This window comes from Echinops telfairi, unplaced genomic scaffold (genome assembly GCF_000313985.2).
Source record: "Echinops telfairi isolate 266 unplaced genomic scaffold, ASM31398v2 ScPeMD7_7465;HRSCAF=8503, whole genome shotgun sequence".
NCBI classification, from domain to species: domain Eukaryota; kingdom Metazoa; phylum Chordata; class Mammalia; order Afrosoricida; family Tenrecidae; genus Echinops; species Echinops telfairi.
Window position 1 is genome coordinate 8435957 of NW_022111365.1, and position 12673 is coordinate 8448629.

The window sequence follows — 12673 nt, forward strand, 5'->3', positions numbered from 1 at the left end:
TGCCTATATTTAGAACTCTATCAATATCCTTTGCCTCCTAGTTCTTTCCTCTATTTCCTTTTACTTCCTTCTTGTTCCACTATCATGTTTGGCCTTCATTCAGGTTTCAGTAATTCCTCTCGGCTACATTGACCTTAATCAAGCCCCACCAAGGTCCTTGCCATCGATTTTAGATCACTTGTTGTTTCCTTGTCCCTGGGTTTGTTGCCCAGCCCCTCCTTTCCCCTGCCTCCTGTTCTCCCGTGTCCCCCCAGAACTGTGGATCCCTGTTTTCTCCTCCAGACTGTTTATCTGCCTATCTTATCTAGGTACACAAGCAAAGACAATTATATGCACAAAAACAAGAGAGCAAAACAAAACAAAAAGCAATTTGAAGAACCCAAAAAAAAGAAAAGCCTATAAATAGTTCCAGGTCTGTTTGTTGATCTTTATGAGTGTTTTCCTGTTGAGTCTGATGGGGTGCCATGCCCTGGCTCCAAAGTCTATTTTTGGTATTCTTCAGGGATTTCGTTGCTTTTCTTCCCTTGCTGCTCTGTTGCATGCCTTCGGTGTGGTGGGGTAAGATCAGGCACAATTCCCACACTGTGTCTCCAGTTTGCCCCCCATGGTGCTATGGGTCCGTGATGTCGGGGCTGGCCCTATGGGACTCTGTGCATTGGCTGCTCTGAGCAGGCATCCTTGGAACTTGGTGGGCGGGTTTGCTTTCTTTTTAGTTCTCTTTTCATATTGCTAAGACTCAAAGTATAATCTTTCACCCTCCTATTCACTTACATGTCCACAAAGAATCTCTAGTCATCTGCCTGGCATTCATTATCTCCATGATTCCTTTCCCAACTATAAAAGCCACAGCAGGTTTGTTTCCTAATATTCTCTACATAGTGACTCTATCTACAATAACTAAACGGCCCTAGTGGTGTAATGGGTACCTTTTGAGCTACGACCCAAGATCACTAAATTCAAACTCACTAGCTGCTTCCTGGGTGAAAGATGAGGCTATCTGTACCTGTAAAGATCTACATTCTCAGAAATCCAAAAGGGCGGTCTTACTCTATTATTTACGGCATTTATGAGTTGAAATCAACTCACTAGTCGTGGGTTTGGACCTATACATTAAAATGAAGTTAAAAAAAATTACAGGGAAAAAATTTTTTTTGAGAATTAAGCATGATTATTAAAACCAGTACAGAAAAAGAGTAAATACATTGGGCAACAGGTGAGCTATTTTCACATTTGCATTTTGTTATTCAGGTGAGACACTGATAATCGAAGATAGCATTAGTAATTCAAAGCTGTAGCTGAATGGTGCGATCTGGATAGCTCTATAAATTCTAGTCGCCTCCAAAGGCATTAAGGGGGTCATCAAATATGTTGGCCACCTTGTGTTCAGATTTCAATTCAGGCATGGACTGTGCAGACTGGCATTTTGGTTTGGTTTTCTTTGCCGGGGTACCAGAGGAGAAGATGTCATCTTTAATAAGAAAAAAGAGAGAGAGAAAACTTACTTAAGGTGGGAAAATGAGTGCTTTTAAGACACGCCCACATAATCCACCAAAGACCCAATTTTAATAACAGTACTAAGACCCCTAGGTTGTGCACTCAGCTGCTAACCTAAAGGTTGGTGCTTTATACCTATCCAGTAGTGCTGTGATCTGCTTCCCATGATTGTTCTTGTGGAGTCATTGAGTCTATTTCAACTCATAGCAACCCCATGGGACAGAGTAGAGCTGCCCCATAGTGTTTTCTAGTTATAATCTTTATGAGGGTCGATCACAAGGTCTTTTTCCTGAAGCGCTGCTGGGAACACCAACAATTCGACTAGCAGCCAACTGCTTAACCACTGAGCTACTAAGAACGGACTCAACAGTAACTAACACCTGGGTACCAGATCGAATCCACTCCAGTTCATAACTTATCCTAACATTATTTTATTTCTATATTCTTTTCACAAGCTATTTTAAAAGCACAATAAAAGGAAATAATGGGAAATCCATTATAGGACTCACCTTATTTCAAAATAAATAGACCTAAGTGAGGTATCTTCAGTGCTAAGAATTTAAGTCTTTGTGACTGCATTCATGTTTAGTGTTCACTGACTCTTACAGCTCTTCTGACTCAAGACCCGGTGATGTTACTGCTTGGATTCTATCCTACAGAAATTTTAGCATGTGTACATAAAAATATACATATGTAAATGTTTAAGACTATGCAATAATAAAACTTAGAAACAATTTACATGACCACCAACAGGCCAATATAATACAAAACCACTAAAAGGAATAATATCTGTGTAACTGACATGAAAGATGATAAGATATTAAATGTCTACAACATATTATATATAGCATAATAGGTATTTTCATTTTTTTTAAATGGGTATATATTTATATACATGTAAAAATACCTATTAATATCACCATGTCTGAAAGAATAAAGGGCAAACTGTTAGTAATGGCAACCTCTATGATTGTATTTCACCTTTTCACATTCTTTGAATTATATTCATCTATACTGCTAAGTTGTGCTACTCTTTTGATAATTAAAGAAATAAATGAAGTCTCGTCTATGTCCTTCATAGTGTGAAACAGGTGGACCAAGCACATGCCAGGATGGGGAAGTCTACTCAGTGCTGGAAGTATACCACCAGCTTTTTTCTAGTTTGAAGAGAGGAGTGAGAGGAGGAATTCTATATTCTATCAAATATAGAAGCTTTGTATTTAGGGTTATTGGGCATTTGTTTGGCCCAATAATAAAACAGATGATATACCCCAGCGGGAAAAGAAGAATTTTTATAGACACTGAAATCTTCTATGAAATGCAAACCTTGATTTATGTATAATCTCCTTTCCTATATAATCCTGTGTTTCTCCTGTACTGGCCCTCAATTCTCTGACTCACTAACATCTCCAGCGAGAAAACCATCTGAACCAACAGCATTTCATCTAAATCATCCACCATCAGCCTCACTTGGGTATTTAACATAAAAAAATCAAAAGGAACCCACTGGGGCATTTTCCAGGAAAGGGAGAAGACAAAGTAGGTGAGTGAATGGTAACAATTCTCTGTCTTACGTAGCTGAGAAAACTTACCCATATCATCATCAAATATAGACTTGGCTTCCACTTTCTTTTTGAATTTCTCTTTTGGTTTTACAGTTAAATCAGCAAAGATATCAATGTTATCGACAAATAGGTTGGATTCCAATGTTCTTTCTTTCTCTCTTGTTTTTTGTGAAGGTTTAATTGCTTCTGTAGCAAATATATCATCCTTGTTTACCCAAAAAGCAAGCAAACAATTTTAAGTCAACTTGTTTAACTGAAAATCCTTACACAAGTTATTGAAATGCTGACTGTCACAGTGCTGGGGATCTAATTTGGAACACATTCCAAATGCCCCCTCCACCCTGGAATGCTCAATCCAGGTATCTAAATGTTAGGATTATTCTCACTCTCCTAGTCTCAACTCAAGTGCCACCAGCTTTACAAAGAGGCCTACTTCCATTAGTCCTCTCTCGAAAGAAGCACCTCCAACCCTAGCTTCAGAATTTCTACACCACTGCTCAGGGTTATTTCTAACAATTAATGTTATTTGAACACATCTTAATTATCTGTTGGTGTTTATATACCCTGAAAATTTTGGGAGAGTCAAACACCCTATACCTCCACTACTCAGAAACTGAATAAACATCAGCCAAGCAGATGCCTCTGATGCTCGTACTGCACACATCCAATGTTTAATTCCAGCCAAGACCTGTTTTCCCATGATCAGAGGTTAGACACCCAAGCTAGACCAATACACCATTGTATATGTCCCAGAGTGGCATTCCACGGAAACGAATCATACTAATCTAGTCTGCTAAAAAGTATGAAAATCAAGGTCTGGCTGGCAGATATGCACTAGCCACAGGCAAGAGTCTCGGACAGCCTTACTGTCAGGCAGACACCATTATAATCTTGAATATGTTGAACCGAACATGTTACTTGGCCAGATGATCTCCCTATAGACCCGACCTGAGTTGGTTCTGGGTGCAAGTATCTTTTACTTGTTCCATGACAGGAATTTCCTCCCTGGCTTTCAGAATGTTGATAAGGGTCTTTTCTTTTTTATTAAATAATCATTTTATTAGGGGCTCATACAACTCATCACAATCTGTACATACGTCACCTGTGTCCAGCACATTAGTACATATGTTGACTTCATCATTCTTACGACACCCACTTTCCACTTGAGCCCCTGGTGTCAGCTCATTTTTCCCCCTCCCTCCCCGCTCCCCCCTGAAATTTATAATTTATTATTATTTTATCATATCTTACCCCATATAACGTCTCCCTCACCCACTTCTCTGCTGTCCGTCCCCCAGGGAAAAGGCCACATGTAGACCTTGTCCTCTGTTCCCCCTTTCTCCCTCAGGTCTTTTCTTTCTTACTCATTATTTGTATTTTGGTCTTTATGCTATTATTATTATATCCTTACAACCTTATTTCAATTTTGGTTTTTATTGTTTCTGTTGGTTTTCCCAGTTTGTAACCCACAGGAGGAGTGGATTCATAGTGATAATACCTGATACAGAGGATGATAGGGGATGCAGGGCTGGGGAATGGGTGATAGGGAGGGAAGGAGGATTTCAAGATGGGAAATGTAGGTGGGAGGGAATACTAGAACTGACTGTGATTACACAACTCATTGTAAAGGTGGTTTAAGAATGGGGTGGGGGTTGTTCTCAAATTTATATGGTAATGATTGTATAATTCTCCTTGATATGATTTTACTACTGAATGCATGTTATGTAAATTATGTTCCAATAAAACTATTAAAAATTTTTTTAATTACAAAATTTATCTTTACTTAAAAAAAAAAAGAAAATTGCGTCTTGTATCAACTGTTAGAGCCACCCAAACACTATGCCCCACATGAAAAAACAAAAACACTTCTAAGTAAATTTCAGATTATTAGGAAAATCTAATTATGATTGCTTAATTAGTGGGTTATCCAAGGTTATAGAATTGGGTGTTCATTAGACTTTGGTTTGGATGCTTGCTTTGATGGCGCCCAATGAATGGTGGCCTGGGGCTACCATTTCTAACTATTGTTATGCTCTCTCTGCTTTTTCATGACATGTAACCATGTCTGGCAGGCATGGTTCTGCCTTTATGAATGGGTGTTACTGAAAGTTTTGCCCTATCTCCAACCCTCATTGTTCATATAAATAGTGTCCAGTCACATAAGCTTTTAATTTGCACAAGTCAATAATTCATGTATTGGGTCTGAAAAGCTGACTTATACATATATCATTTCTTTTTCTCAACACTGTTTTAAATTCTATATGACTGGCTAAATTAATGATACTATCAAGATGTCCCATGGGAATGATTTAGAATGTTCTCTGGTTTAAAAGATAATTATGTCTCTAGAGTGAACTAGAACATATGTAAATCATAGATATATGAATGGATTTGGGGCTTGCATTTAATCATAGCCCTAACCCAAGAACAACTAGTTCATATGACATGACCCTAAGCAATACTTACCCTAATGAAATCACTCAAAAAAGCAAAATGTGATGAAGAAATCAAATGGTGCCTATCAGAAAGAATAGCATCTGTGGTCTTAAAGGCTTGCTTAAATCAAGCAGCCATCAAAGTATGACATTAACTTAGTCCACATGGAAAAAGCACACCAGCCACAGTGATCCAAGGATTTTAAATAATGAAAAAAAGCCTGAATCTGAAGGAGGGAATGGTATCAGAGCTTCAGTTATGAGCACCCAGTTTTCAAGAGGCTATGGATAACAGTGGAAGTCCAAAATCCATTTGCAGGGTCCCCACATGGATTAAACCTCCAGTGAATCCTCTGTGATCATAAGAAAGGGATACGAATAGCCTTGCTATAAGAAAGGGGGCTTTATAAAGTCAATTATGGCAGGTGTAGTCAGGATAAAATATAGCTCCTTATCACTTGATCTCCCTTCTGACCCATGTAAAGTTCTTTCCGTGTTTAACATTTTTTGCTTAATTAAAATTTTTCTGTTTTGTCATTGTTGTTTGTTTGTGTTTTGTATGATTTCCTAAATTTGAACTATTAAATTATATGGTATATGAATTATATGCCAATAAAACATTTGGGGGGGAAAAAGAGATTAAGCGAATCAGTAGAGGAGAGATGGGGGAGACAGATACCAAAACATGGAGCTCTTCAAGGAAGGTAAAAAACAGACTAAAGAGACAAGGACCTTCTCTTCCAGAGCCAACAGAAAGCAAGTTTTACCACAGAGCCAATGCTCTCACTTTGGACTTCTAACCTGTTAAACTGTGAGAAAATAAACTCATGTTTATTAAGTTAAAATAAATAAATAAATAAAATGAGTGGGCATCATGGATTCATGAACAAACCTACAATAATCTGTGGCTCAAATGAAATGAAGAGGTATTTTCCATAACACAGAACCAAGCATAAGAATGTATTATGGAACTTTTACTCAAATCACAATAAAATGTTAAAAAGGAAAACATATTATGATGTCCTGTTACCTCAAAAATATCTTGTGTTTTTAAGAGATCATCTTGACTGTTCAATTTTGACTCATTCTTCTTGCCTTTCCGATCATTAAAGAGATTATCGTCATCTTCCAAGAGAGGAAAAGGGTGGGTTTCTTTTGCTGGTTTGGGTTTGACAGACTGGAAGAGATCATTATCACTGCCGGCCTCAGAGAGAGCCGAAAAAATACAGCTCTGTCCTTTACCACCTCCTGGCTGACTGGCCAGGCCCTCTGATCCCTTTTCCTGAACTTTTGCCCTCCCTGTCGACTGTGACCCAGCACCCTTAGAAAAGATATCGTCAGAATCAAAAAGATCATCTTCAAGAGGCTGACCCAGAGACTTCGTAAAAGGGCTTCTGGCCACTCCAGGAACAGAACTATCTTCCAAAATTGGAGCGGCAACTGCTACAGAGTTGTCTTTCCTACTAGATGACTTGGGCTGTGGCTGATGGAAATCTGGTGAAATGGTGTCATTTGCTCGGTCTGCAGTTAGTCTTCCTGGCGCATTCATGTCCTCTGCCTCACTGGACTCCTGGGCAGCCAGTCGCCGAGCTGCACGTGTCTGGGGTCTGCGTCTCCCTCTCACTTTGATTCGGCTCTGCAATGACATAAAATCAAACATTAATCTGAGGACCAAAAAAAAAAAAAAGAGCTAAGAATCAGTGACAACACAGTAACAGTGTAACTGTATCTAATACACGGCAATCAAGGTAACATGTAAGATAGAAAAGAGGTTAGATTTTTACTGCTATGAGAGCTCTAAAATTAAGTCATTCATAATCCTTCAGTTCCTCCCTTTTTAGTCTTTTGAGTACAGTATCAGTTCAGATTCAGACTACCAAAGAGTGAGTATGTGCGTTCCATGTTCTAAAACCCTACCTTGCCCCTACTCTGTCCTGAATTTCAATTTAGGTATCTTTCAAAACAAGAAAGAATCAGAAGGAATTCTCGTACTAATCTTTTTATTGCAGGCTAGTCTAAAATAAGGCTGTAGAAGCAGTCTTGTAAGACAATAAAGAGATGATCTAAGGCAGCGGTTCCCAACCTGTGGACCGTGTCCCCCTTGAGGGTCACCTGATTCATGACAGTAGCAAAATTACGGTTATGAAGTAGCAATGAAAATAATTTTATGGTGGGGAGTCACCACAACATGAGGAACTGTATTAAAGGGTCGTGGCATTAGGAAGGTTGAGAACCACTGATGTAAGGTGTTGTTTTTTCCTTCAAGAAACAATTCAATCTCATGTGAAAAATATGGCTTAGAAATCAGAACTAATATAATTTTAAAACATGAGTCAAATAGTAGCAATAATACAGTATTTGTGATATTTTTCATAATACACAAGTATATTTGAGAAGATACAACCTATACTGGGCAAAATACTTGACTTGGTTGTGTTTCTCCATTTAAAAGAATTTTACAAATAATTCTGAGAACTAGCTAATTTAAAGCTAATCAAAAACATTTTATACAAAAGTGTCTAATATAGAGATGACAGGGCCTATATTTTCCACATGCTTTCCAGAAGGAAAACAAGTTTGAAAATACTGAAGAGTTTGAAAATACTCTATGAATGGTGGCACTGTTGGGTAATTTTTGGGCTGATAACTTGAAGGTCAATGGTACAAACCCACCAGTCAATTTGCATAAGAAAGCCAAGGCTACCTGCTACTATAAAGATTGACAGTCTATGAAACTCTCTATACAGGGTCACTCTGAGTCCAAATCAACTTGATGGCAGTGGGTTTAGGTTTTTAGAGAGTAGCTAAAAATTTTGAGAGAGAAGATCTGAAAGAAAGAAAACCAACTTAAATGAACTCAAAACCTAAGTTTTACATTCTAATTATGAAACATTTGTATGGGATAAGAGCCGAGGTGGTGTAGTGGTTACAAGTTGGGCTACTAACCGCAAGGTTTGCAGTTCAAAACCACTAGTCACTCCACAGGAGAAAGAGGAGACTTTCTACACCTGTGAAGATTTACATTGTCAGAAACCCATAGGGCAGTTCTACCCTTTCCTACAGTATGACTCTGAATTAGAATTGACTCACTGACAGTAAGTTTGGGGTTTTTTGTTTGTATAAGATGGCAGAGCTGCATCAGACTGTGAGTAACTACCAAGGGATCTCAGAGGAGGAAGTCTGTATTATGGGTAGGGACACAAGGGAAAGTTTTATAGAAGTGGTGATGTTTGATTAGCAATAGAAACCCTGGTGGCACCAAGGTTGGCAGTTCCAAACCACTGAAGAGATGGTATAGTTTTAGGGGAGAAAAAGCAACTTAGTCAGAACTGGCATGAGTTAATGCACAGGAGAATGGGACATGTTCAGGGAATGTGCCTGGTATGAATTAAGTCCAGGCTGCAGGTGGATGATTATTAGTGAATGAAGCTAGAAATGAAGGTTGGCATGAACTATACAAAGTAGAATGTTTTTAACTGGGCTGTGGAGGAATCAGCAAAGGAATGACACAAGCAAGGTGTTCCTTCAAATGAGGAGTCTAACAACAGTGTGTAATTAATGGGTTAAAAATAGAGATAAAAATTGTTTTAGGTAAAATGTAAAATAAATAAAAACAAAGATTGTTTTATCACCTTGTTTGCACTGCGTAAGGTGTTTGCCTGAGCTGGAAGATCAAAACTCACGCTGGTCTCTGCATTTTGGGACTCTGAGGGAGGAAGAGTTAATTCAGGCAATGCTGACTTTGTTCCAGAATTCTGGTGAGCCACCACAGGCAGCAAGGCCGCTGGGTTAATCATTAAATTTGCCTGGAGAAAAAAAACAAGGAAACTTGCACTGTATTTTTTTAAAAAAAACACAACCATCTGTAATCATTACTGTGACCAGAGATTTGGTATACATAATCAACAGTATAAGAGGAGAAAAAGAAATGCAAGAAAATCTAATTCAGAACAAAGAGAAATACATACAGACTGTACCCACAACTGGGATCAATGAGAAAATGTTACAGATGCAGCACACAAGAAGCAACAAGTAGAGGGTGCGGAAGAGACTGGGAAATGAATGCTTGGCAGCAGCTGATAAAATAAAAGTTTATAGATATCACAAGGCAGGGAATGAAGATTCCAGAAGTATTATAATTACTTGTATTTTCCCAATTCGAGTAGATGGCTCTTTGGTTTTTAGTGAAGTGGGACCTGAGGAGTCCTGTGTGAAATTACATACAGTTAAAATCCATGGAGGCAATAGTAAAATAAAAGTCTCTCTCACATGATACTAATGTCTAAAAATTAATGTTGGGTAGAATAAAGCACGCCACATTCTATAGCTATAATGGAAAAAGCATTCAAATATCTCCCAAGGCTTCAAAACTTTTCACAAACACCAACTCATTTATTCCTCCCCATCTACAATGTAGGTGAGGAGGTAGATCTTACATGGAATAAAGGAAGACAGAGATGAAAAATTAGATTATCAAGAGGTATAGCTCATCAAAGCACCAAAACCTAATCAACTGACAGAATTACCACGTTGACTGTCCAGCACAGGAACTACCAATAAGTATAAAGAAATTCACAAGAGCTGTAAGAGCTCTCAATAAAATGATTTATAGAAAAAGAATAGAAATTCACCCACAGCTTAATGCATGAGTCACAACAGCAAAAGAATCTGAGGCTTGGGAAGTCACTGGAGATCTGCTAGCTCAAGTGTCATACATTTCAGGACATTAAAGCTTTAGGGAGACATCCAAGGGCCCCTGGCTAACCAGAACTCACATCTTCAGTCCTGGCCTGTTCCACGGAGGAAACTTTAGTGAAGAAGGAGCCCAAACAACAATAATCCAAGAAAAAGTAGTAGGGAAGGGCAACTAAGATATCAAATCTAATTTACATTAATTCTACTCCAAGGTACTGAGGATGGGGGTCAGGGTGGGGATTATGGGAGGGGGCGGGCAGGAATTAGTTCTATCATCTTCTCTTAAGTCTCTCTTGGACTCAAATAGAATAATAACTCTGAAAATGATATGACAAGTATAGACTCATGACACTCTGAATATGGAATGAAGAGGGGAGTTGAAAAGCATTAAACATTAAAAAAAAAAGGAGTCCAAGATACTCCTTCCTCTTTAATGAGAGAAACTCTGAAAGATTCGGGGCTTGTCTAATAGAGTTTATCCGGACTGAGAGGCAAACAGGAGCTGCAAATTCGTTAAGTGATCAGTAATTACCTGAGGTGTTTCCAGTTTCCCTATGCTTTTTGCTTTGATACCTTGATTGGGTTCTGGAGGTTTCTGGTTCTTGAAAGAGGAAGCTGAGTGATATTTTTTCACTGCCTTCTTCTTTTCTGGTATCTATATATATATAAAAAAAAAATGTATACCCCCAAATCTGTCAAGTATTTTGGAGGGTTTTTGTTTTGTTTTTTAATAATACAAAACAGAAATCTGGCTTCTGAGTTTGAAGAATTTGTTCTCAAATTAGGATTGGACTAACTCACAGGTAGCTAATCTAAAAGCACATTCTTAAGGACTGTGATCCTATCAGGAAGTCCTCCCTATAACAAAAAGAAGAAACAGAATATTTACAAAATCTACCAAAGCAGGCGGACAAAATGACATAGACTCAAACCGAAAGCTTTGCACCTAAAAGGCATGTATATTTTAGTAATTACATTATATAGTTTTAAAATTAAAAAATGTATAATGTACTGAAAAAGCCTATATTAATAATTTAGATTTTGAAAGAGTAATATAGCCTCTCATTAGCACATTCTTCGCTGTTCTTTTATTTGAAATGGAGGTAAACACAACAATTATCTGTGAACATTCCCTAATCATATAACTGGACATTAAGTTCCTTTTCCAGAAGCCTTCCCACACCCCTCAGAATCGAGAACAAAAGGATAGTACCAGAGGTTGTGACTTGACAGAGGTGAAAAGATCATCATCTTCATCATCCTCAAACAGGCTCCCAACATGGACATGTGGCTCTATCAACTAGAGGAAATAAACAACTCAAATTCAATACCCAAAGCAAAAAAAAAACAAAAAAAATCTTATAATGAGAGTAAACAACAATTAGGATTTTGCTGAGACAACATAAAATATGATAGCAAAGTCATAGTTTGGGAAACAAACCCTATTTTTTTGTGTGCCAGAGAAAAGGTCAACATCAGGGTCATTGTCCTTTTGTAGTTTGTGACTGAAGAGGCGCTCTTCATTCTGAAAGACACCTGTGCTCTTGAAGTAGTTATCAGGATCCGGATTCTGATAAAAACAGAGGGCAAGTCACCAGTGATTAAAACTTGTTAAGGACCTATCTTAAGAAAATAAGAGAGAATACATATGGTAGCCAATTAAAAGGGTGGGTGGAGGAGGGAGGGGAAGAAAAGAAAAAAAAGAAATGGGTTGTGGGAAAACAGGGCACTAACCCACCCAATGGGAGGCTATTGTTCATATCTCCACAGGGAAAGAGGGACCAGACTTCAGCCTGGTGGTCCAAGATGTGAATGCAACATACTGACATGAAGCAGGGAACCAGTAGAGAGGTCTGAGGAGCCGTCCCCAATCCCAACTAAGTGGACAGCTGCCCCTCCCCCCTGAAGAATTTACTTCAGAGGACAGCACTGAAGCTACAGCTCAGGGAGAGGGACATGTCTGATCAGAGCACACAGGAGCAAATGAAAGGGAAGGAAGAGAGAGTGGAGCACATCCTGTCCCACCAAGCCTTGAGGAAGATATCCCCACTCAGAGCAGCCAATGCACAAAGAGGACCATATGGCCAACCCCACTATGAGACACGACATCCCTCACTGACCCATAGCTGTACAGGGGACAACACTGGAGACACGGTATGGGAATTGTGCCCGATCTGATCCCACCACACCCAGGCAAAACACTAAGGGTGTGCAACAGAACAGCAAGGGGAGCAGAGTCCCGAGGGAGTACCAAAAATGGACTTCGGGGCCAGAGCGTGTCACCCTATCAGACTCAACCAGAAAACACTCCTAAAGGTCAACAAACAGACCTTGAACTATTTACAGGCTTTTCATTTATTTCATCATTGTTTTTTTGTTGTTTTCTTTTCTTTTCTTTTGCTGCTTTGTTTTGCTCTGTCTCGATTTTTGTGCATATTATCTCTGTGAGTCTATCTAGATAAGACAGGGTGGATAAACAATTTG

General features: G+C 38.8%; 1 protein-coding gene across 1 annotated transcript in view; it reads right to left on the reverse strand.

The window, feature by feature from the left end:
• Nucleotides 1-1219: 1219 nt before the first annotated feature.
• The window catches only part of LOC101659799 (WASH complex subunit 2A), a 96192-nt gene continuing 84738 nt past the window's right edge, over nt 1220-12673 (reverse strand). Inside the window, exons 21-28 of the mRNA XM_045283653.1 lie at nt 11631-11759; nt 11403-11489; nt 10722-10844; nt 9638-9700; nt 9127-9300; nt 6525-7130; nt 3087-3264; nt 1220-1468 (exon numbers count right to left, since the gene is read on the reverse strand). Coding sequence (XP_045139588.1) covers nt 1329-1468; nt 3087-3264; nt 6525-7130; nt 9127-9300; nt 9638-9700; nt 10722-10844; nt 11403-11489; nt 11631-11759 — 1500 coding nt within the window. The 3' untranslated portion in view covers nt 1220-1328. The remainder of the gene's footprint in view (nt 1469-3086; nt 3265-6524; nt 7131-9126; nt 9301-9637; nt 9701-10721; nt 10845-11402; nt 11490-11630; nt 11760-12673) is intronic.